This window comes from Podarcis raffonei, chromosome 3, assembly GCF_027172205.1.
Source record: "Podarcis raffonei isolate rPodRaf1 chromosome 3, rPodRaf1.pri, whole genome shotgun sequence".
In the NCBI taxonomy this organism is placed as follows: Eukaryota; Metazoa; Chordata; class Lepidosauria; order Squamata; family Lacertidae; genus Podarcis; species Podarcis raffonei.
The window spans coordinates 11,105,319-11,131,898 of NC_070604.1; the positions used below are offsets into that span (position 1 = coordinate 11,105,319).

General features: G+C 43.8%; 1 protein-coding gene across 1 annotated transcript in view; it reads right to left on the minus strand.

The window, feature by feature from the left end:
* FOXO1 (forkhead box O1) overlaps window positions 1-26,027 on the minus strand; it is a 45,390-nt gene extending 19,363 nt beyond the window's left edge. Inside the window, exon 1 of the mRNA XM_053380530.1 lies at window positions 24,966-26,027. Coding sequence (XP_053236505.1) covers window positions 24,966-25,523 — 558 coding nt within the window. The 5' untranslated portion in view covers window positions 25,524-26,027. The remainder of the gene's footprint in view (window positions 1-24,965) is intronic.
* Between the last annotated feature and the right edge of the window lie 553 nt (window positions 26,028-26,580).

The window sequence follows — 26,580 nt, forward strand, 5'->3', positions numbered from 1 at the left end:
TTCTCCACTATTTTAAGGAAAAATGAAAGCACTATTTGAGTACTTGTTTCCACTAAATTTGTAAACTTCAGATAAAGCAGCAAACCACTTAATTCTGCCATCACACACACATACATGCAGTGTTAAGGCAACAATGAGATCTGTGGCAATCTGTACAAAATAAGTTTAAAATTAGGAAAACAGGTGTTCCAAAGTCAGTCACCCTTTAAACAGGCCATTAATTATCTTCCATCTGCTTCCTGTCGCATGCCAAAGACCCTAACGTTCACCTTGTTCAGTCAACCATGTATATTACTCTTGCGTATATAATATAAGCAAATAACAGACCTATAGTCTCGTGAATTGTACTAGTAACCCCCCTACAGAAGCTAACGTTTTAGCTTTCAAAGTTACCATTACCAATTTCTTGAACTATTTTTTTTCCATTCTTGTATTTTCTTTGCCTATTCTTTGAGACTTAAGAACAATAACACACTGGATTTCAAACCATGCAGAATACAGTCCTTAAAAAAAATTATAATAACCTACATGTAATACGAAGTTGCAAGCAGGAGAAAGTAGAGCAAAAAATAGGTTTATCTGACCAGTCAAACATTACAAGGTTTTTTACAACAAAGAGAGATCAGTTACAATAATTATATGGATGAGGGCTCCTGAGTATGTGCAGAGTTTTTCTAAGGTTAACGAAATTTTTCAAAAATAGACTCAAGGGCAGTGAATCCCTGAGCATATACAGAACATATTTCCTTCGTGAATTGTATGCTTTCTGTAATGCAGTTGGTTTCTGCTCCTAAATGATATGTCCCCTTAGTGTCATTCACAAGCTGCTTCAGGACTAAGGAACAGGAGGCCCCCCTACCAGCTTAGCAAAAGGCTAAACTTGGCCCTCCAGCTGTTTTGGGACTACAACTCCCATCATCCCTAGCTAACAGGACCAGTGGTTGGGGGTGATGGGAATTGTAGTCCCAAAACAGCTGGAGGGCCAAGTTTGGCCATCACATAGACAGTGAATTGGTTTTTGGGTTTTTTTAATATGAGGGAAGCATTTAACTAGGCAATCCTCCATCTGCATTCCTACATGACCTTTCTGAATGTCTTAGTTAGCTTTGCAATTAACCTACTAAAAATTCCCTAAAACTTGAGTGTAAAACAGTCAGAAAAGATAACACGGCACTGCTTTAGCAAACATAGTCATCTGACTGCTCAGTCTAGTAAGTTACTTGGGAGGGGGAAATGCTAGGCCTTAAATTTAAAAATATTTTTTGATGAGTGAGGTAAAAAATGGGGAAGGGGGAGAAGATGGAGGGGTCTGGGCAAAAAAAAAAACATTTTTAAAAATGGAAAATTTCAGGGGAGGAAATTTCGTTTTTAAGGACTTTTCTCAAATGAAAATTAGAAATTTGGGGGAACAAAAAAACCTCTTATGAGTTATTCTCTTTTAGAATAAATGCAATGATTTAAAAGATTGTTTTTGTAAGATAATCCATGGCATTAGAGAATGATAATTCTGACATATACAACCCACAAATTCAAGATGCATTTCTGTACCCTGAGGGTCCTGCCTTCTTCATGCGGGGAGCATATAGAGCCTGAACGGATTGTGAATTACAGTGGTACCTCGGGTTAAGTACTTAATTCTTTCCAGAGGTCCGTTCTTAACCTGAAACTGTTCTTAACCGGAAGCATCACTTTAGCTAATGGGGCCTCCCGCTGCTGCCGTGCAATTTCTGTTCTCATCCTGAAGCAAAGTTCTTAACCCGATGTACTATTTCTGGGTTAGCGGAGTCTGTAACCTGAAGTGTATGTAACCCAAGTTACCACTGTACTGCTCTGCCTTCTGGTGACCTTTGATCTAGACTGGAGATATAAAGCATCCTGCATCTGTTCTGTTTTGACCTGGCCCCTCCCTTGTGATTTATATTTTCACCTCTTCGCTCAAGTGATTGTGACAGAGGCACCCGCAGAAACAGCAACTTATTACTACCCTGCCTTGCTGGAAGATAAAAAGGTGGGCTAAACCTAGGGTTGCCACATTTCAAAAACTAAAATTCCTGACACCCCCAAAGTTTTAGGAAACCACCAAGATTGTTGAGCTTTTTTTTTTTTTAATAGTAGTAGTAGTAGTAGTAGTAGTAGTAGAAGAAGAAGAAGAAGAAGAAGAAGAAACAAAAATTGTTAAGCAATTGAATTGCTTTTTGGGTACAAACCTGATTTTTGCTGTTTTTTCCATCACGTTGCCATACATACGGGGTTTCCCTAACAGTTCTACAAAAATCCCATTTCTGCACCTGAAAACCAGGACATGTCAGGAATTTTCCTGACATAAGGCAAGCCTTACCTAACTCTGGAAAAAAAATGTTCTGGGTACAAAAGCCTCTGAGAAACAATCTGAAAGCTCTAACCAAGACCCACAGGGGAACTGTGCTTATAAAACTATGGCATTTATGGGTTTAAATTTCAGAAATATGTAAAAGAATATCACTTTATATTCTTACTAAGCTGTAAATGATGTATTTTATGAGTCAAAGTAGAAAGATCAGTTAAGGTTTGATGCAAAGTAAGCACTGTATATATTTCAATTTCAATGGGATTTACTAATGAGTCAACCTACATAGGATTGTGATGTTAGTTTTGTAGCAGAACATCTGCGTCACAGTCATTTGAGGGAAGAGATGAAGAGGTCAACCAGAAGGGAGTGGTTCTCAATCTGTGGTTCCCCAGATGTTGTTGGACTACAACTCCCATCATTCCTAGCCAGCATGACCAGTGGTCAGGGATGATGGGAGTTGTAGTCCAACAACATCCCACAAGTTGAGAACCACTGAGTTAGGACAGCAGGTGCATTATACCTGCTTCTTCTAGTATCTCCAAACTAGACCAAAGGTCATCAGAAGAAGGCAAGAAGCAATTCATAAGCAATGAAAGCCCTTTGTGCTTTTCTCATGAAGATGGCAACACTCTCCAGGTGCAGAAATGTACCTTGGATTTGTCATACATGTCCACAGAATACGCCAGAATTATCATTCTAGTGGCACATAATGCCTTACATTCAAGTCTTCACACCTGAGTAAAACTAGGTCATAAAAGTCATTCTACTCTTTCCAAGTATATTTTCAACTACTGTTCTGATCCTGAGCATCAATGGTAGGACAAAAGGAAGTTATGCAGATTTCCTTTTATATTCATGTAAACCAGGTGTGTGTGGGGGGGGGAATCAGCTCATTTTCCCCAAACCATGCCCACCTGCCAGACAGCTGACATTACTCTGATGGGCAGATGATATTAGTTGATAGGTGGGGTTCAATTCTGTGTTGCCTGCACCCACAGGTTCACAACAGGGATTTGGCGTGTGAAGCCAAAGCAACAGGATTTAACCCTGCTCATCAGCTTATCCTTATAAAACCTCCACTCATCAGCTGATGAGAGAGTTCAATCCTTCTGGATGCTATTTCACCCTGCTGCTGATGTCAGCAGAATATAATGGGAAATTTCATATAACGGGAAATTTCTTAGTTTCAACTTCCTTTCCTTCTATCCTAGATGCTCAGGGCTAATTCACATTATATTACCTTATCTTGACGATAAAAGTATGAGGTAGGCTAGTTCAAGAGATAGCATCAACTTTATAGTTTCTCAACTAGGTGCCCGCCAGATGTTTTGGACTTCAGCTCCCATGAAGTATGGCCAACGGTATGGAATGATGGGAACTGAGATGGTAATTGAACCTTCATCTGCAGAACCCAAACTTATACTACTAATGCTATCCATTCTACCAAACTGCAGTATAAAGAAAGACAGAAGTGTGTTTGTGTTCACAGAATCTGACAGGAGTAAAGATGTTTCTTCCTGAAAACCAGCTTTGAACTTGCTGCTTGCTTCCATAGTGGAAATCAGCAGCCATTGTTAACACTTAATGAGAAAGAAAACAAAGCTGAGCTTTCTTTGGCTAGAATTTTAGGTTAATTTTAGAAGTCAGAAGTTACTCAATGAAAGTTTGGCCAGAACACTAAAGTCAATCCTCCAATTCTTGCAGGATTTTTCCAAGGCTACTGAGACGACCTCCTGTTGAATAAATAAGGCATCCTGCTCCATTTCCTCAGACACAGATTGAAAAGACTGAAATCTGAGTAGTGATCATATATATTTACTATCTCTATTTCATGCATATTTTATTACCCTTGGTGAAGCAGAAAATATTATAAAGGACCTGAACTACAAGGCAATTGACAAGTTATATTTTTATTTTGAGCGTTCACTGCAGTTCAAGTACGTAAGAACAACCCTAAATAAATTGGTAAAGGTAAAGGGACCCCTGACCATTAGGTCCAGTCATGACCAACTCTGGGATTGCAGCGCTCATCTCATTTGATTGGCCGAGGGAGCCGGCGTAGAGCTTCCGGGTCATGTGGCCAGCATGGCTTAGCCGCTTCTGGTGAACCAGAGCAGCACACGGAAACGCCATTTACCTTCCCGCCGGAGCGGTTCCTATTTATCTACTTGCACTTTTTGAGGTGCTTTCGAACTGCTAGGTTGGCAGGAGCAGGGACCGAGCAACGGGAGCTCACCCCGTCGCGGGGATTCGAACCGCCGACCTTCTGAACGGCAAGTCCTAGGCTCTGTGGTTTAACCCACAGTGCCACCCGTGTCCTCTAAATAAATTAAGGCAGCATTAATTATCCCTGTTCAGGAGCGTGGCTACTGCCAGCTGAGCCGGCCTAATCCTGGCATAAAGGAAACAAGCCTTTAAGATAAAGGCAAGTTCTGCCAGGTTGCCAGGTCACATGACTGCGCTGAAAGGAACTGCAATTCAGCACAAGTCCTCCCTGCCTAACCCCTTCCCTGGACTGCTGATTTTTCAAGGATTACAACATTGTTCTGGGCTCACCCAGATGAGCCCTGGCTTAGCTGGGATGTGGTACTTAAGTTGGCATCGTCTGGTTCTGCTGGGATCTGGACAGCTGAGGCAGAGATCTGCCACATCCTAACTCACACATCCTGGAGCATCTTGGGTTTGGACCATTCCCTTAAAGTGGTACCTGATTAAACCAGCAGAGTGATTATAACTAGGCTTCCCAGAAGCTCCTCCACTATTACATACATTTCCCTAGTCTGATTCTTTGTCTTCTCAGCAAATTACCTTAAGACCTTTTTCAAGAACAAATACATTTTAATGAAGTCCCTGCCTACCTATAGTACTGTAAATCTGCACAGAGGTGATTTAATTTGATGATCAGGACAATCTTTCAGAAATCAGAAATATCTTGTTTGTAGCCCACTACAAGCAGCGGGTAACCCCTCACTTGGCACCCAAGTTGCTGTTCTAGTATCCCCTATTATTTTGCTTTTAAAGGCCTGAGGGTCAAAAGGTTCCCAGCAAGTCAGAGCTGAAATAATAAATGGCTTATTTTCCATCCTGGTAGAGGAAATACATCACGACCCATTGTGGTGCACTCACAGATGCTGTTTTTACAGGAAAGTGTAAAAATAACTGAATCAGTTTGCCTTGCTACTTGCACTCAAACAAAGACCCTTACTTCAATTCATACTGGAAAAGAAAAGCATGTTTTCAACACATTCAATGAACTTAAGAAGGAAGCTGTCTTAAGAAGGGAAAACATTAGCATGCTAATTATTTTAAAAGTGGAAGAAACTTTGCAAAACATGCTTTGCCAGGGCTGCACGAGCCCATTGCTATAAAGCACCTTGTCCTTTATGTCTAAGAGAAAGCTTGGGTGTAGACTGCTTTGGCTGTAGGGCCTTTTAGTGTCGCTGAGCTTTTGCTGTTCCTCTGCCTGCAAGAAGCACAATCAAAGATGCAATCCTATATCCACCTGCTGCATTAACTCTGATAATTGTTTCAGTTGACATATAAAGGTCTACACTGAAAAACTGGTTGCACATAGCCGTTAATATGCTACTATATTGTCCAGCAATGTGCTTCCCCACTTCCAAGAGCCTTCTATAATGTTTAGAAATAAGTCCTGCTCTGGAAAGTTCCCCTGCACTGCAAATTTAAAGGTGTCCTCCTGCAAATTCTGTCAGTTTTATTTATTTCTGTTCAACAAAGATGGGATAATAATAATAATAATAATAATAATAATAATAATAATTTTTTATTTATACCCCGCCCTCCCCAGCCAAGGCCGGGCTCAGAGCGGCTTACAAGCAATAATAAAAACAAGATGAATGATTACAACTTAAAAACAAAAATAAAAAACAACATTAAAATAATGGAACATTACAATATTAAAATGTAGCCTCATCGCAGGAGGAGAAGGAAAAGAAAAAAGAAAGAGAGGGAGGGAGGGAATCAAATTGGCTCCAAGCCAAAGGCCAGGCGGAACAACTCTGTCTTACAGGCCCTGCGGAAAGAAATCAGATCCTGCAGGGCCCTGGTCTCATGAGGCAGAGCGTTCCACCAGGCTGGAGCCAGAGTTGAAAAGGCCCTGGCTCTGGTTGAAGCCAATCTAACTTCCTTAGGGCCTGGGACCACAAGGGTGTTGTTATTTATGGACCTTGAGGCTCTCCGTGGGGCATACCAGGAGAGGCGGTCCCGTAGGTACGAGGGTCCTAGGCCATGAAGGGCTTTAAAGGTCAAAAGCAGCACCTTAAATCTGACCCTGTACTCCACCGGGAGCCAGTGCAGCTTGAAAAGCACTGGGTGAATATGCTCCCATGGCAAAGACCCTGTGAGGAGCCTCGCTGCAGCATTCTGTACCCGCTGGAGTTTCTGGGACAGCTTCAAGGGCAGCCCCGCGTAGAGCGAATTACAGTAGTCAAGCCTGGAGATGGCCGTTGCATGGATCACTGTGGCCAGGTCTGGGCGAGAAAGGTAAGGGACCAACTGCTTGATGCGGCGAAGGTGGAAAAATGTCGCCTTGGCTGTTGCTGTAACTTGCGCCTCCATGGAAAGGGAGGCGTCAAGGATTACACCCAAACTCTTAACGGAAGGCAATGGCACTAATTGGGCCCCCGCAAGAGAAGGGAGTTGGTCCCTCATCCCCATGCCATCCCGACCTAGCCATAGGACCTCTGTCTTCGAAGGATTTAGTTTCAATCGGCTCCCACAAAACCATCCAGCCACAGCTTCCAAGCATCTGGTCAGTGTGTTTGGGGCCGAGTCGGTGTGGCCATCCATGAGCAGATAGAGCTGAGTGTCATCAGCATATTGGTGACAGCCCAGCCCAAAGCTCCGGATAATCTGGGCAAGGGGGCGCATAAAGATGTTAAAAAGCATCGGGGAGAGAATTGCTGCGGCACTCCACACACCAAGGAGTGGCGCGACGACATTTCCCTCCCTAGTGCCACCTTCTGTCCCCAACCAGAGATAAAAGAGCACAACCAGTTACGGACTATGCCCTGTATCCCCACGTCTGCGAGGCGGTGGTCCAGAAGATCATGATCGACCATGTCAAAGGCTGCTGACAAATCTAAAAGGATCAGCAGTCCTGACCCGCCTCGATCCAGTTGTCTACGGAGATCATCTGTTAGGGCAACCAGAGCCGTCTCCGTCCCAAAACCAGGACGTAAACCGGACTGAAATGGATCTAATGCCGATGTTTCCTCCAGAAACCTACCAAGCTGTTCAGCAACCGCTCTCTCAATTACCTTACCTAGGTATGGAAGATTTGAAACTGGGCGGTAATTGGATAGGTCTAAGGGATCTGATGAAGTTTTCTTTAAGAGTGGACACACCACTGCTTCCTTCAGTTCCCCTGGGAATGTCCCCGTGTCAAGGGACAAATTGATAATTTCAACCAGGGGGATTCGCGCAACATCTGGACACTCCCTAATCAGCCAAGACGGGCACGGATCAAGGAGGCAGGTGGTGGGCCTACCAACTTGGAGGAATCTATCCACATCAGTAGGGAGTATCCGATCGAAATGGTCCAACACTGGACCTGAAGTCAGTTGAGGGGCCTCCAGTTCAGTCACTGTATCTAAATTGGCAGGGAGGTCACGGCAGAGCAACAGGACTTTCTCTGCAAAAAAGCTCGCGAATGCCTCACAGCATAATAGCAATTAATAGCGCATTAGTCAGCTTCTGTTCCCTCTTGGAAGGGTTTAATTGCTGGCTTTCTTATATTATTAGTGAAATCATGCTATTTTGCTTTTAAATCAATTAAAAAATACAAGGAAATCAGTACTGTACTTAACCCCACCCCCAAGTAGGCTAATTAATCAGCAATCAATCACTATTTCCCTAGCCAGGCTGAGCAGGAAGCAATAGAACTGGCAGACCTGCAAGCCAAAAACCTTAATTAAAGGTACAGTAACTCTCAAAGCTCCTGCGCTGCTTTGTTTCTCCAGAATGAGTTTATTGTTTGTTTGCTTGTTTTTCTAAAAAAAGCTACTACAAATCGGTTTGTGGGGAAACAAAGCCCTGGAATGCACAACCACACGATGATGCTCTCAGGGCAGATAAGGAGGGGAGAAAAGAACAATACACTCAATAACGTAGAAAATCAGCAAAAATACAAAACGTAAGAACACAACAGAACTGAAAGCCTCCTCTTATGTGTGGGTTATGCTACATAAGGATCCAGACTTGGGAAAATTTGCAGGTCAAGTGCAGAGCTGCATGGAGCAACGCACACACACACACACCCCACTCCCACACAGGCAGTACAGTGGTACCTCGGGTTAAGAACTTAATTCATTATGGAGGTCCGTTCTTAACCTGAAACTGTTCTTAACCTGAGACACCGCTTTAGCTAATGGGGCCTCCTGCTGCCGCTGCGTGATTTCTGTTCTCATCCTGAAGCAAAGTTCTTAACCCAAGGTACTATTTCTGGGTTAGTGGAGTCTGTAACCTGAAGCGTCTGTAACCCGAGGTACCACTGTACTTTTGAGGTCATTGAGGCATGGTCTGGAGTGCCTGCCACTACCAAGGGAGCCTGCCTGCTGTTCCTTGAGGCATTGGCCAATGCAAGGTGTATACAACCAGTGCTCCAACCATCTTTCACTGTATCCTTGCTGCAAAGGTGAGAAAGGAATGCCTGGGGGCACCGCCAGTTAAGCAGGTAGGGAGAGATTTGCAGGGAGGAGCAGCACAGCAGGTGCAGAGGGCAGGTGAGCAGGAGAGAACCAGAGACAAAGCTGGATCCCCTGGACCACAGTGGAAAGGGGCAGCGTGGGGTCTCCAACTCTGGATTGTCCAGGAATCTGTGGGTTGTACTCCCTGTTACAACCACTCACTAGAGAGCTTTTGCTTGAAAGGTGGCGATTTTCCTCCACAAGCCTCCTGCTAAGGTTGCTTTTAACCTGCACCTTGTTGCCAGTGTTCAAAACTCCCATTGTTCTAGGCGCATTTTGCAACAGGGGGTTTCACTAGTGCAAGCAGTTTCTGAGCTCTGGGTGCAATACTGCGCCTAAGATTTCAGATTAAAACTGCAGAGTGGGAGGAAAAGAGGACTTTTTTTCTGCCTCCTCACTTCCAGCTACTCTCTGAAGACTGGAGAAGAGACCTCTTAAGAATATTAGGGGGGTGGGCAGGGGAAGAACTAGACCATGTGAAAAATGAACACAATATTTTAGCTGCAGCTCATTCATTTTCAGTTTTGTATTCTTGTTATAACAAAAGCACGCCTAGACATTCCCTTGTTGCGCCCATAACCTCGGTTTAAGGTGCCATTCAGCTCCTAGCTTTCCTATCTGAGTTTCTAACACGGCTTGTTGCTGTCCATGTCTGAGTACCAGCCAAGATTGTGGAGGAAGAGTGGGGGCAAGGTGTAGTGCTCTCCAGCTTTGCAGTTGTGCTTAAGGAATCTACCTCTATTTGGCTAGGATTCCTTCAAAGTGGAACTCTGATGAAGGCTACATATTTTCAACATTTTCAAAAAGAAATGGGCTTTACTTACAATCACAAAAATATTCATGAGTGAGCTCTAGCATTTAAGCATGACACCTTTAATCCGCTGTTCGATGTCAAAAGTTTTGGATACTAATTTCTTATTGTGTTTTGGGGTAATTTGTTTGTTTTATGTATATGATAATTACTCATTTTGAATTTTGGGAGCTTTGAATTTAATGAAGCAAATAAATTCAGAACAGAAATCCCCCAAACCACTATGGAGGCATAGTGAGACATTAGGCAAGGTTATTTTCCAGCCAAACAAACGGACACAGAAAGATTTTTAATATCTGCTTGGTTCCAATGCAAGCTCTCCTTTTGCTTTTGGAATTTTTCATTCTTGTTTCTATCCATACGTACACATTTATTTTTGCCACTACCCAGGACTGGCAGGTTTTGGACTTTTCAATTTGTTTATTTTAAAATCTTGTTAATATCACAATTGCAAGCACCCACCCACTAATATAAGACACAGTGTGCCATAGAACAGTAACTTCAATGAGAAATTGTGAATACCAGGTCATCTGGATCATTAAGTGGTCAGATCTAGCTTCTGCTTACAGCCCATATATACAACCCACAGGCCACAATGAGCTAGTGGCCAACTTCTGATGAAACCTCTCCCTTCTGATTCTGTCTCCCATGCCATTCGAAGGCTCCTTCGCTGTTCCCAATATTATGAACTTGTCAGCAGGGAGGCATGGAGCAATCTCGGTGCAAAGGGAAGGGATCCTTAAATCTCCCATATACTAAGATGGGGGTGGGAAAACAAGTGGATAGGTTTTTTTTAGGGGGTGCACAAGAGATAATTGAGGGGGGCAGGAGAGGGAGCTCAGGTTCTGCCCACACTGACTGCCAACCCGGCCCCCACGTGCCTCTTCCTTACCCCCACCTCCTCCGGAGCAAAAAAGTTGTCCACCCTTGGCTTACATGTACTAAAATAATCAGTTAATAAAGGAAACAATGGCGAAGAAAAGGAGGTATTTCCATCCAGACGAATGGCAGAAATACCTCATTAATGAGGCGCAGCATTTTCAGCATGAAACCGGAAATGGTGGTGAATTGTGAGCTAATCAGAACAAAGAGTGGCAGGTCTCAGGATGCGGTGTAGACTGAGCTGCCTTCTTATGAGACACACCCTGTGTAGCTCAGAGATAAGGAACAGGGCCTAGTTAAAAGAGCAAAATGTTCATTGCCTAAGCAAACTGTGACATTTTCAGGTGCAAACCAGCAGCCTCTGATAGTGCCTTTCAATTCTGTTGAACATCACAGTTTGTGGAAACACATAAAATATATTCAATACTATTCTTGGTGGTTTCTTCCTAGCACTGGAAGTGCCTATCAACAACTACTCTTTAAAACCATTACTGTCACAATGGGTATGTAGAATCAATGCATTCTTGCAACTGTAGGCAACAACAAACTAGGCAGTTCTGCTTGGGTAAAACCTTGCAAAGAATATGCTTTGCTGGAAATCTAAGGTTTGGATTTCAGTCTTTTTATCTAACTTTTGTGACTGCAGGGGGAAATCTGAAGAAGTGTGAGCAGCATCTGCTGAAGACCAAGGATAACTCTGTACTATTTTTGCTGATACGACTCTTCTTTTTGCCTTCTGCTATTCCTGACTGTGACAAAATGATCCAAATTTTTAAAATACTGGCACAAAATTGAGGAATGGTATAAAAGTGGAAGCATGGAAAGAGCAGCTTTTTCCCCCACAAGCAAGAATTACCATATTTTTTCCGTGTATAAAACCATGCTTTTTGCTTTAAAAAATTAGGCAAAAATTGGGTGTCTTCTTATACACGGATAGTGAATGCAGAGGGGTGGGTGATGTGCGATTAATGGCAGCCGCAAGCAAGAGATTGGCAGTGGCGATTGGGCATGTGATTGGTGGCTGCAGCAAGGCCTGCTAGCGATTGGCTGCGGCTGCGGCAGTTGGCGGCTATGGCAAGTGGGTGGGTGGGCTGTTGGTGGCAGCGAGCGGGCAGACAATTGGCGGCTGCGGTGAGGTGTGCAATCAGCAGTGGCTGTGCCAAGCGATCAGCAGTGGCAGGCAGGCGGGTGAGCGATTGGCGGAAGTTACCTCCCCCCCCCCAAAGCTAAACAACTTAATTTCTTAATTTTGGGTTAAAAAAATATATTTGTCTCCTTAATCTGTACATGCATTCCTACTATACATGCATCCCAACTAACTTAATCAGCAGGTAAGACATAAGTAACTTTCTGCCAATGAATGACCATACTTTTATTTTTTTAATGCTGCAACAGAGGGAGAGACAGGAAGCAAGGCCACTCAACCAGCTCTGCTGAGAAATCATATCCATTTTGCTCCTCTTCTATAATTGTTTTCTATCAAGCTGGTTGTTATAAGAACTTCGCAGCTTTAAGAGCTGGCACATGAGTTTGCTTGTTTTCCTCTTCATCCCTTTTTTCATGCATGCTAGACTACAAGCCTGAGAACAGGGACTGTCCTGCTTGTTATTGATCCAAGGTAAACCACACAAGGAATCTTTACAGATGAAGAACAGGTTAACTTCTATATACAGCGGACGCTCAGGTTGCGAATGTGATCCGTGCGGGATGCACGCAACCCGCAGCGATTGCAACCCGTGTCTGCGCACGTGCAGGTTGCAATTTGGCGCTTCTGCGCACACGCAATTTAGCACTTCTGCGCATGCGCGACCGCCAAAACCCGGAAGTAACCCATTCCAGTACTTCCGGGTTTCGGCGGGCCATAACCCCAAAAACCGCAACCTGAAGCATCTGTAACCCAAGGTATGACTGTACATAAACATCCTGTATTGGAGTTTTACTTTGCACAAGAAAACAAGTGACATGGACAAGATGCTACCACCATGCCATGATCCAGTACACCAATTACTTGGAAACCACAACTATCCATTTCCAAAAGCACAGCCTCACCAGGCATTTAAAACACTATTATACCAATTGAACAGTCATGGCTTCTCCCAAGGAATTCTGGGAGCTTCCTACACTTGGCACTCCCCCTGAAGGAGCAAGCATGCAATCTAAGGGTGCTACTGGATCCAGCTTTGTAACTGCAGGCCTAGGTAGCTTCAGTAACTAAAAACATATTTTACTAGCTGTACCTGCACGACGACTATTCCTGGACCGGGAGAGCTTGACCACTGTGGTTCAGGCACTGGCAACTTCAAGACTGGATTACCGCATACTTGCAATACCCTCCCTGAGTGGATTCTCTTGTGATTGACCCAGAAACAGCAGTTAGTGCAGGATGCTGTAGCACGATTGCTGACAGGATGAGACCTTGTCAACATATAACACCTCTACTAAGTGATCTGCACCGGTTGCTGATTTGTATCAATTCATTTTTATTTTTTGCATTTTGGTTCCTGATTTGTTACCGCGCAAAGTTCAAGGTGTTATTAACAGTGTGGAGCCAGCTTACTTGTCTTACTCCCTATGTGCCCATTCAACTGCTGCAATCTGTGGAAGAGGAATTTCTACAGGTGCCACGTAATAAATGTTTGCAGTTGTAAGATCAAACTTTTAGTCTGGCAGCAACAAGACTTTGGAACTCCCTGCCTACTGACATATGTCTTTTCAGCGCCTGCTTAAAGCATTTTCAAAAGGCAACCCTATCCAGATGCATAGTTTCTGACATGTTTTAATCTCTCCTATTTTAATGCTCTCCACATATTTTTAATAGTTTTCATTAATATTCTTAACACATATCGTAAACCGCTTAGAGGTGTTATTACAATCAACTGGTACGTAATAAATTGTGTTAATAAAATAAATTAAGTTCCCTTTTTAGGGCTACAATTCCGTAAGTTGTATAACAGTCAATCCTTCTTCCCAGGGAACTATAAGAATTGTAGTTCTGTGAGGAAAATGCATGTTTCATTACTACTCTCAGCACCCTCACCAAACCACAGAATTCTTTTGGGGAAGCCATGACAGTTAAAGTGCTTTAAACATGTAGTGTGGATGTGGTCCACTTCTCTGTGTAGTTATCAAGCTCTTCCACCACTCAAACTAGGAGGCTCCTATTTGTTAAAAGGTTACCCCTTATGATAAGCTATGTGAAATTGAAGAGTGAAGAAAAACAGGCAGTGTGTCCTCCTAAGAGCTCTATCCAACACAGACAACTTATTGGTTCTCCTTAATTGTACCAGCCAGATTCTATATCTATCTATCTATCTATCTATCTATCTAGCCTTTCTCTATCTAGGCTGGTCTCTTAGAAGCCCAGCCATCCTTTGGTTTCCCTACTTGTTTTCCTCCCAGACTTCCAGTTTCCTTGTCTGCCTGGCTCCTTGCTGCTCCCATGAATGTCCCTTCCAGCCTCTTCCAGGTGGGCACCCCAGCTTGAACCTTCATATACCATTTTGTGTTATATTTGTGGCCCTGCTTCCATTTCTGTCTGAGTCCTCCTGTTGGATCTTCACCAGTGCTCCACCCCAAACCTTTCAGGTCTCTTACTCGAAGCACCCCATGTGTCCATATGTCTATAGCCCTGTGCCAACTTCAATTAAAATCACAAATTTCAAAATAAATCTATGTCAAGTCTTTACTTTGCATTTAACCTGGTTATTAGGGAGGAGCAAAATGAATGGGAGTGTTCTACATTGATTAGTTTCCTTGTAGCACCGCTTAATTGCACTGAGGAAATGTTTTAAATGTCATGAGGAGTTTCTGTACTAGAACTCTTCAGTGAAGCTGAGGAGTTGCTTTTCTAAAATTACCTGGATGTGGAATTTAAATGGAGGGTTCACACAGCATTTAAGATGCTGTTACATCACCAACCAACACTCTTCTCCTAGCCAAGGCCCTTCTATAATGTCTACTCATAAGTAAGTTCCAGTCCACAAAGGTCCCTTCTAATCTCATTGAAAGGTTCAGCCAGTTTTACTGCTTCCTGATGATTCAGATCAGATAAGTAACAAATAGCCTCTGATTTGACCCTTGAAAAAGCCTATATAATTATCTCAATATCAGTTTCTTCTCCCGTGGAGGTGAGGGCAGGTGATTTCCTCTCATTATTTTACCATTAAAATATACTGTAATTAGAGGTAGATCAATAACGCTCCCCACCATGCCAAAGAAGAAATACGGACATCTGGAGATCTGAGAAGCTATTCAAGGGTCAAATCAGAATACGGTATATTTGTCAGTAACTCACCCAGCTCAGAACAGGAGACACCCCCCCCCCAAAAAAAACCACCATAAAAAGCAGACTGTGATCTTGTAAAGAAATGCATAGTAGGGATAGATTTGCAGGATTTCTTTAGCATGGCTGGTTAAAGTACAAACATTTAACCTTATTTAAATAATCCACTTTAACAACTGTGCATTTACCAGCCCTTTCAAGGAAAGCTGCCAAGTGGCACAATGCATTTTCTTCTCTCTCTCCCCACACCCAGCAATACCTGAATGCCCATCTTGACCCTTCTTCCTATTCAGAGAAGCAGTGCTATTGCCACCGTGTGCTCAACAAGTGCCTGGGCTCTGACATTCTGCATCCATGGGCTGGCAGATATCTAGAGCCAGGAGAGGGAAAAGAGGGAAACCACATGTAGTTGTCACAGAACTGCAATATATCCTGCTAGAAACAGTGCAGTGGAACTATCCTGAATGGCTCTAAATTGCTGAGCAGGCACATAAAGGTAGCATCACTACAGTAGTAGGTAGCAAGTGGGAAATGAGGAACAGTCAGAGGAAATAGAATGGGGAAGATGGAGGCAGAATCAGGAAATGGTCTGAGGGCACAGGATGCAGCCATCTTACTTAAGCTAAGCAAGTTTGGGTCTGGATGAGAGACAACCCCAAAATCCCATGTATGCCATCTTGAGTTCTGTGATGGAGGAAAGGCAGAACTTAAGTCTACTAAATTGATCAAATAAAAAAGAATACAGTTTAAAATTGCCTCTGAGCAATTATTGGATGCTGACGTTACGTATTTATTCCAGTTCACAACCTCTTCAGTTTGTGTGTGTATATATAAAATAGTGCTCGCCTTTGCAATTGCATCAGTACTGCATAACTGGCTGAAGAGCTCTGCAAGAACCTACGGGGCAAAACCAGAAAGATGTCATACAGAACAAGATCACCATGAACTGGAATTGATTAGATCATTGCCAGAAGGCTGACACAGTTCATCACCCCACGAACCACTGTTATTTATTTGTTGACCACGTGTTCGAAAACTTTCCTACAACATGTTCAGGAAGGTACACACAAGATTCTCTCATTTCACCCCCAACACTATCCCTGCATATCAGGCAGAGATTTGCTCAAGGCCACCCACTTAACTGCTGTAGCACAAGAGGACATATAGAAGTGAACAGCCAGTGTCACAGGAATATTTAGGGCCATCAAGATAAGCAGAAAACACTGTGCAAGATTTTTTCTACAGTTTAGACTGATAAAAGTTTTGAACCCTCTTCTACAGAAAGCTGGGAGATAATCCGGGAAAGAAATTAGCAGGGGGGAAATTCTAAGGTCTCTTGAATGTATTGAACTACGTTGTCCCCATTTAAGGCCCCAGAATTGTGTTGTTGACTTCAGTTCTACCCATTATAACACAGAATGAAAGCTACTATTAGCACTGCAGCTTTTCAAGTTGTGCAGCAGCAGACAGGTGTCAAAATCACATTTGTGTCCTCATTCTAATTAACACCCTCCATCATGATTTCCAGATAAAGAGCAGTTTCCTAAACAAGACTGCAACTAACTTGTCGGTCTTATTCTTCAACGCGACAGCAAATAATACAGAAACACCATCCCATTATTATTATTATTATTATTATTCTGTTATAGTTGAAAACATTCCTCTATTTTGTAGCTTTAGGCTTATTCAATGTTCTGTGGTTTTTACTACATCGATAAAGAGGATGTAAAGCAACTTTGCAAAGCAGTCTAAGAAAATTAAACTCTAGAGATGTACAACTTATATTAAAATGAAGAAACATCACACTGTTACTTGTTTCTGAAATCAGAAACAAACACTTCTTTGCTTTTCATCTGTTTTTCATATCTAGAAGGAAAGTGGGTATTTAATAACACATTCCTTATTCCAGCCTTGTGCGTAAGCCAGTATTAGCTTTGTAGCCACAGGCAACCAAGAACTGCCTGCAGGGAACTGCATGGAATTCCACACAGTAAGAGTAAGAGGGTTGGTGGGAAGACTGGCAGAGCAGTCTATTCCTCCATTGCGCACGCTCACAAGCGTGCACAGAAATCAAACAAGCTGCCAACAGAGGGCTAAGCAATTTACCAGAACATTCTTACTAAACTCTTCAAACTGACTAAAATTCTGCTTTTAAATCTTAAAACTCCCTACAAGACTACCCCCTCCTCTTGGCGCTATCTTTGTACTAAATCCTACACTATAAATATCCCACCTCAATGTAATGTGGGTAGACCAAGTTCCCTAAATTTTGGTTGGCCTTGGTTGTGAGTCATTTTGTAGTCACCACCAATGGCAACCACACGAGTAAGAACGTAAGAAGAGCCTGCTGGTCGTGCCAAAGGCCCATCTAGGTCCAGAATCCCTAGACTAGGACTATGGAAGCCCAGAATCTGTGTGCAACAGCATTCTTCCCACCTGGGGAATTCAGATTGTGGTATCCAGCCTCCAACGGTGGAGACAGAACACAGCCATCCTGTCTAGTTTCCACAGACAGTCTTATCCTTGATGTAATTTGTGTACAGTAATCCTCTTTTAAAAATATCCACACGGGCAGCGATCTCTATCTCTAGCGGCAGCAAATTCCATAATTTAAGTACGTGCCTTGTGGAAAAAAAGTACTTGTTCTCTCCCACTCTGGAGGCTAGGACCCAAACCGATGGATTCAAGTTACTGTACAAGAAAGGAGATTCTGGCTAAGCATCAGTATAACTTTCTGACAGTAAGAGCTGTTCAACTGTGGAACTGACTCCCACAAGAGGTGGCGGACTCTCCTCCCATGGAGGTTTTTAAGAAGAGGTTGGATGGCCACCTGTCATGTATGATCTAATTGAGATTCCTGCAGGGGGCTGGACTAGATGGCCCTCGGGTCCCTTTCCAACTCTACACTTCTATGATTCTATACTTTTCTTTGTCCTGAAATTTCCAACATTCAACTTCACCCGATGTCCCCAAGTTCTAGTGTTTTGAGACAGGGAGAACAATTTTTCTCTGTCCAGTTCCTCCACAATTTTATACACCTCTCTTAGGTCTCTTTGCCTTTTCTGTAAACATTACAGCCCCAAATGTTGTTAAAACTTTCCTCTTAGCAGAGTTCCTTCACCCCCTTAATCATTTTGGTTGCCCTTTTCAGAACCTCCTCTTTCCAAAGCCTTCTAGATGCAGAGATGGAAAAAGCAGGGCGCCCTATGCCCTCCTCTTTCTAAATTAATTTGTCATCTCCCATCAGTTTCTCCAAGCATGCGCACATCACATCTCCATGCAAGCTAAAGGAGTACAAGGCATCTGCCTTCAGTTAATATCTTGCTTGCAAGTGGCGGGGGGGGGGGGGGAGAGAGACCTGAACCGCCAAAGGAGGCAGCCTTTGCCACAACCTGGGGTATGACTTGTGTGATACATCTTCTACTGCTGTATAGTTTATTTCGAATGTGACTATGCAATGAGCACTTAGCAAAACGTGCTCACGTGACATCTGCATATCCTGTTATGCAACTGCTCTATCTGCATCTTAATAAACCATAGAGGAAGGTGTGGTGGAGCTGTACCACTCACCTGACCTCCCTCCAGCCGAGTTGCTGCTATATACTGGGACAGAGTGCAGGAGAGGCAAAATAAATAAAGTGGTGAGGTCAGTGTGGTGCAAGCATGCTGGTGAAGCCCATCTGGCACTCCTGCGCCTGTATTCGCATTGTGCCAACCACACTGACACAGCTGGGGGTGAGCAGCACATCGCCACCACAACTTCTGCTAATGTTAATAGCACAGGTGTACTGTGCAATTGTAAAGGGACGCGGGCGGCGCTGTGGGTTAAACCACAGAGCCTAGGACTTGCTGATCAGAAGGTCAGGGGTTCGAATCCCCGCGACGGGGTGACCTCCCGTTGCTCAGTCCCACCTCCTGCCAATCTAGCAGTTCGAAAGCACGTCAAAGTGCAAGTAGATAAATAGGTACCGCTCTGGCGGAAAGGTAAACGGCGTTTCTGTGTTCTGCTCTGGTTCGCCAGAAGCGGATTAGTCATGCTGGCCACATGAGCTGTACGCCGGCTCCCTAGGCCAATAAAGTGAGATGAGCACCGCAACCCCCGAGTCGGCCACGACTGGACCTAATGGTCAGGGGTCCCTTTACCTTTATGTGCAATTGTATTTCACTAGTACAGATGAAGTAGATATCAGTTATTCAAACCTTAATTAGAAACCTGCTATCAATCTCAGCCCCTCTCAGCAGCCTGAAACGCAGGGACCACTAACGGACTACAATTCAAGGTTCTTGTAAACTACCCACTTTCTCAACACCTCCTCCCACTAGCCAAGCCTGCAATATGGAGATAACAATGAACTATGCCCAACCTACAACACTGACAGTATCTCTAAGCCTCACCCTCATCTTCAATATAGGAATAACAACAATGGGAGCTTACTTTTCTGTTCCTAGTACAAGACGTGTTTGCACAGCAATTTTTAAAGAAACAACAACAACAAATGTTTTCCCATACAAGACGACAGTTTGAAGGAGTATAAATTTATTGCTTTGATTCTGCTTTGGGGTGGGGAAAGCAATGCTGCCAAATCACTGCCAAGTCCTTGTTTCCTGTGAGCAGCTGTCACTTCTTCCACTCTAATGAGAGATATAGGCAAAGTGTCAAAAAGCAACCAGGAAACCCAGTTGGCAGACAAAGGAATTATCAGCAGAGCACTTTCTTATGTATATGCCTCTGGCATGTGCAGAAAAACATGCAGATGAGAGAAGGGATTCATTGCTCACTTCACACTGGGATTTAAAGACACTTGGAATCAATGAAAGATCCTCAGCACTTTGAGGTGTCTCCAAAGCCTGATGTGAAGCGAGAGACTGACTCCTCCCTTCCTGCAAGTTCTCCATAAAACCTATTAAATAAATAAAAATAGTTTGTCAGAATACTCGCAGGACAAGAAGGGTCTGTGTCTGCTGTCCAGTATAAAGTGAGAGATTCTTCAGCCTTTTAAAGTTATTTGCCGTGTGTATGTGGGGTGAGAGACGCAGAGAACGCAAGAGGACTCTCACTTTGTGTTGGGCAACCAGAGACAGCTGGCTCAGTTAAGATTTATGGCTAGCACCTGCCAAACACATTAATGGACTCCCAAAACAGCACTGCTGCCAGGGTGGCAGCAACCATATTGCCATTAAAAATCATAATAACCAGGGCAGTGTGTGTTCTAGCAATGGGACCCTTTTCTTTTCAAATAGTGGTTATGGCAAAGGGTAGCTTTTCCTGATGTTTAGCCCCTTTTAAAAAAATAATAGAGAAATGTCAGTGTGCTTAAGAGTCACCAAAGAAGAGAACTCGGCCTCTAATGTTGTGAGGAGGGGAGGATCATACTGTCCACTAAACACTGAGAAAATGGAAATTTTTGGGCAACAGAATCAATTCCTTAAGGGTGATGTCAGGAGCCCTCATTACTGGAGAGTAACTGATTTTATTGCACAACCTCCCTTCCATTTAGAGGAAAAAAATATGAAATACCTAAAACTAATATTCAGGTATTGATATTCCTGTTTGGGCAACCAGTTATAATCCTGCCTCATTTTTCCATCCAGAGAAACAAGTAAAACTAGATTACTAGGATCTACTTAACCAGAATTCACATAAATGCCACTAGGAATGGAGAATTGTTTTTGACTAATGGTAAAAGACATAATAAATTTTAAAACTGTCCAGTAGCACCTTAGAGACCAACTACGGTAAGTTAGTTCTGGGTATAAGCATTCGTGTGCATGCACACTTCTTCAGATACACAAAAACACAGGATCGCTAAGACTAGATTTAGTAAGTAAAATCACCAAAAGTACTATGCAGATTTCAATCACTGTACTTCCTGACAAGATTCAACTGGTGCAGATAATTGACAAACAGTATGACAGTATAAGCAGACAGTTCTCATTGGGATGTGTTATTGTTTTTGGGCTCTGGCCCACAGAAGCTTATCCCATCTACTGTATTAACTTTTAAAGATGCCACAAAATATACTGTATAACCAAATGTGTTTTAGCATTCCTTTCTCCACCTCCCTTTACAACTGCAGAACTTAACAAAAAAGTCTACAAAATCTTCTTAAAATAATTGTGGGGAACTGCTTAACAGAAATCTAAAACAAATGCAAATTTAAAATGTTAACTTCCGGGTGTGTGTGTGTGTGTGTGTGTGTGTCACATTAAGGTATGAGTTGGTGCCTGCTTACAGGCATATAAGGTAGATGGTTAGGGGGGCACCTGCCATCAACAGAAAAATAACTGAGGCAAGTTCAACTGATGACACCACAGGTGATACAATAAAACTGCAAGCAGCTGATGGAAGCGATAGGGCAGTGCTCTCATTAGAAAAGCAATCCAGTACATGACTAATCAAAAATCATAAAAGGGGCAAATTCTACTCTGACTTATTAAGCAATGCAACCATCTCAATGACTACTCCAGGTCAAATATGAGACAATACTACAAAGCTTAAGGACATCTACTTTGCTGAAAGCGTATCAGTGTAGGAAGAAGTTTAAAGATTATCTAACTAAATATTGTAATATAAGATAATTAGAAGGTAGTTGACAGTATCAAATAGGCCTAGGATTAGAATAAGAATGTTGTACAGTAATATGGATTTAAGCCAATAAGAAAAGAGATGAAGATAGTAAATTGAAGGAGTTAATTTTATTAGAAAGATGATCTTGGAGAACTGTTACAAAGGAGTCACAATGAAATTCAGTTGGGGGGATTTGAGGAAGTCAGATAACAATGAAAGTTAATTTGGATTTTAGAAGTAATAAGTGTTTTTTATTTTTCTTTCTTTTTTCTTCTGGTATTGTAATGTGTTTTGTTTTGTGTCTTTTATATATTATAAATGTGGAAAATCAATAAAAAAAAATTAGGGGAAAAAGTGCGTATCAGTGTAGAAAACAATTGCTGTTTATGATCATGCAAACACGTGCACTGTATCTTAGCATCAAGCAGAGCTCCTGTGAACTAAGTTAGTAGGAGGTTCATTATGCTTGTAAGCAATAGAAAAACTGCAAAGTATTTTTGTATCCGTCTAGTAAAGTTGCATAGCTTCCTAAGACTCCCATTTTTCATTAAAATAAACAGGCATTTAAAGCTCCCAGAGAGAAGCTCTCAGGAGAAGCCACAAATCTATCTTTCTTTTATTTTGAATGCATCATTATTTCTAAGTCTGTATAATACAACAATTTGTCAAAGGCAGGTTTCACATCAAGGATGAAAATGGCAGAATGCAAATTGTGTAGAACCAGCCCAAGTCCAGCTTTAGTTTGGCATCAATAAAGTGTGTGGCCATTACTTGTGCCTAATTAGACGCAGTCTACCAGCACAGGAAGCACTGACACGTAGCAATCAGCAACAAATGCCTTGCTTAGCTTTACCATATGACAGTATTTACCTGGGTAAACACCTACATTTTATTCTAAGCCAGTAAAAACTATTTTTTCCACAAGGGAAAATTCATATGTACCAACCTGGCTATCAAATACTTGCAGCATTGTTATGTAAGGTAAATAACAGATGAATAAATTAAATTCAGGGCTCTGCACATAAAAAAATTAAACCGCAGAAGTGTTGATATATGTAGCTTAATATTGACCACTGAATATCCACTTGTGAACTCTCTCAAAGCTTCCCTATCCCCTCTTACTGAAACAGAAAATCTTCGGCAGGATTTATTGTATTTCTAAGTACTGTTGCTGGAGAAAAAGAAGTACATCATAGAAAAAGAAGTACATCATACGCAGTTAGCTTATCTGAAAATGGAAAGTTGATTTCTAAAACGTAGCTAGCACACTGCTAAACAGTTGTGGCATTAACTCAGCCAATAATTAATTTCATATGTGGGGTACCAAGTGAAAAGCACTTCATTAGCAACTAGGGTTTTCGTTTTTTTCCTCTGAAAGTGTGGGGGAGGGGTGGAAAGTCCAATACTTCATTTCCCTCTTCCAAACGAAATGCTACCAAATCTCCTTGCCCAAAATGCAGGTTACTCACATTCCTCCTTTCCTTCTGGGGTTGGAAAGTGAAAGGATCACACAACACAACCAAAGAGCTGATTAGCACAGAGATTGCCAATCTCTTATCCTTAGCATATTGGGTCAGTTATATGCATCCTTTTTTATTTACAGTTATCTGACATCTATTGCCAATCTCCAGTAATTTTGCTTAGTGTATTAATTTAGATTGTCCTATTTTGGCAATAAATGAATGCCAGAGAAAACCACTTAACTACCTGTGCTCTGTTCAAAAATATTTTCCCTAAGAAACCCCTTAATAGATCCCTCACTAGCCAATGAGCAGTTCAGGGTCCAACAGATGCTATCCAGCCACAAAATAAATCAGCAACTTCCTCTGTAAGGAAGATTAAAAGGTTAAGTATCCCAAAGTGTTTTACTTTATACCAGGGGATATCTACACAGAGATACGTTATTAGTAAATGAGTGTGTGGCAACTGTTTCCTTAGTCAAGTAAGTTTAGACTTTTTCAGACAGAAATTGTTCTATTCATTTATACTACTGTGTAGTCTCTCAAAGCAAGCTGTGCAGAAATTAACATGCATTTCCTGGCAATGGCTACCATCAGAACAGATTTCAGGAAAGCAGCATACAGTGGTACCTCTGGTTACGTACTTAATTTGTTCCGGAGGTCCTGAAACTGTTCTTAACCTGAAGCACCACTTTAGCTAATGGGGCCTCCCGCTGCTGCCGCGCGATTTCTGTTCTCATCCTGAAGCAAAGTTCTTAACCCAAGGTACTATTTCTGGGTTAGCGGAGTCTGTAACCTGAAGTGTATGTAACCCGAGGTACCACTGTATACATCTGTCTTGGTGAGACCAACTTAATAATGTGGGTGTGGAGAGTGTTTATACATAAACTTAGCAGTACTTAGTTTATCTCTTGGTTGCTGTATTATTAACCCTGTTAATATTGTTTTGTATATTATAAAGGCCCTTTGATTTGTTAATCATGTGCTATGACTTTTGCTTTAATTCTGATGTTTAGCTTTAGTTTTGTTAACAGCTTTTTATAGATTGCAATTGTTTTACTGACGATTTGTTAATTATTCTATATGATTTGTGCTGTATTTGTGATGTTCTATCATGTTGTTGTTGTTGTTGTTGTTGTTGCTGTTGTTGTTTGGAAGCCACTTTGGTGTTCATTTGAATGAAAAGCAGCACAGAGTTATAATAAATCAATCGAAAGCAGGGTACTAACCTCGAATTTGTTCACACATCTAGACCCATCACACATTCCATCTGCTATTTATGGCTTTAGCCCAACAGAGCAATAAGCTGCCTCCTCCTGAGCAGCCCCAGAGCCTCCCCAAACTCTACCCTAAGTAGGATCGAATCACCGTCACTTTTAAGGGCCTCTCAAATCTGCCAGAGGAAATGACACAGCTCGAACTTGCAGCCAGCTGTGCGCCGAGTTCCACATCCAGCTCGACCAACTTTGACAAAGGCAGGAAGGCAGAAAACTATCTGGGGACCGGCCGTCTACTCGGATACACCGAGTGCTTAGCATTCTCCCACGTCCCAGAGCCAGGGGGTGGGTGGCGGCTTCAGAACAGAGATGGAAAACACGGGCAAACCAAACTCCCTCGGCCTGGGCATGCCCTAAGCGTCGGGATGCAAGTGGCGCAGAGGGAAAAGGCGAGGCAGGCGGACCAGCCGGCGATTCCCCCCCTGCTTCCGCGGGTCGAAAAAGGGGAGGCAAAACCCTGCCGCAATTCCTTCACCTCCACCCTCCCCTTTGCTGCCCTATCAACGCGGGCCGTCGAGGAGGGAGGCAGAGCTTGCAGAGCCACTTTCCCTTGCTTGCACGCCAAAGCAAACTTTGCAAACTTTTTTTTCTTTTTTGCAAAATAAATAAATAAAATCGCCTCGTTCTTCCCCCCCGCGCGGCTGCTGACCTTCCACCCGGCGGAGCTGTTGCTGTCGCCCTTGTCCTTGAAGTAGGGCACGTTCTTGACCATCCACTCGTAGATCTGGGACAGCGTGAGCCGCTTCTCCGGGGCGCTCTCGATGGCCTTGGTGATGAGGTCCGCGTAGGACAAGTTGCCCCAGGCGTTGCGCCGGGACGAGCTGCTCTTGCGGGGCCCCGAGGCCGAGGCCAAGGCCGGGCCCGACGGCTGCTGCGGGTGCTGCTGCTGCTGCTGGTGCTGGAGGCACGGGAAGTCCCCGCAGAGGCAGCCTCCCGGGGTGCCTAGGTCGGCGGCGGCCGCCTCGAAGCCCTCTCCGCCGCCAGCCTCCAGCAGGCTGAGCAGGTCTCCTCCGGGCGAGGCGCACAGGGCCGCGGCCACCCTCCCGCAGCGGGGCGGAGAAGCGGCCCTGGCCGGGGTGGGAGCCGGGGTCTGCCCCGGGCTGGGCGGCGCGAGCTCCGGGCGGGGCAGCGGCCAAGTGCAGGAGCGCGGGCGAGGCAGCGGCTGGAAGTCGGGGTCCGTCTCCACGGGCTGAGGAGCCTCGGCCATGGCGGGAAACGAAGGAGGCGACGACGACGGAGAAGGAGGTGAGGCGGCAGCGGCGTCTTCCCTCGCTCGGCCTCCTGTTGCGCCTCCGTGGAAAATGAAGCTCCCTCAGAAGCCGCGCTCGCCTCACTAGCGGGCCGGCGCTGACACAACAAGCGCCCTCACTCCCGGGGCCGCCCCTTTTGCCCCGAGGCGAGGGACGCGGCCTCCAGGGCGGCCCGAAACGCCCCTGGAGGCGCTGCTCTGAGGCGGAGCCTGAGGGAGGCCGGGCGGGCCAGCGCTTTCCCGCTCCCGGGAGGGGAAGCGCCCGTCGGTTTTGCTGAGGGGAAGGGCGGAGAGAGGCGCCCGCGACGGCCGGGGAACCGAACAGGGCAAGGCCCGCCCGCCTGCTTGCTTGCTTGCTTCCCCGGCTCCGTCGCGTGTTGCCTTCCTACCCCTCGAAGAAGCGGGGTGAGGGGAGAGTACACGTGTGTGCGCTAACGTCGGTAGCGTGTGAGTGAATGAGAGGCGGTGGGGTTAGGATGTGGTTGCTGCGGCCGTGGAAGCGAGCGAGATTTCGGCAGGCAGGATGCGAGAGGGCGGAGGGCGCAGCGGAATCCCGGGGCAGGGCACGCTGAGCGGGGGAAGAAGGTGCGCTAGGGCGGGGTCCCGACTTCACTTACCTATGGTTCGTTTGTACTTGTGTTTACCCACGTCTGCCTACTTTTTTCACATTTTTTTTATTGGTTTTCACAAAATTATAAACAAACATAAATTATAGCCTTATTGAAAATTACACTTATTAACATTGTTACGTGACTTCCTCACTTCCCCTTGGTTGAATTTCTTCTTCTTCTTTTTTTAAAGATATTTATTAGAGTTTTACAAAATGGGGAAAAAAGAAAAAATACAAATAAAAAACAATTCCATCTTTCCATCACATTCTTTCATTTGCATGATTCCCGAACCTCCTCAAACCTCCCTTTTTGTATTCCAATTTAATTTGTTAGTTCAGCAAATCCTTCCCCTCTTTACTTATCCTAATCTTTAATCTTAAAATAATGTAACATTAAATTTTTGT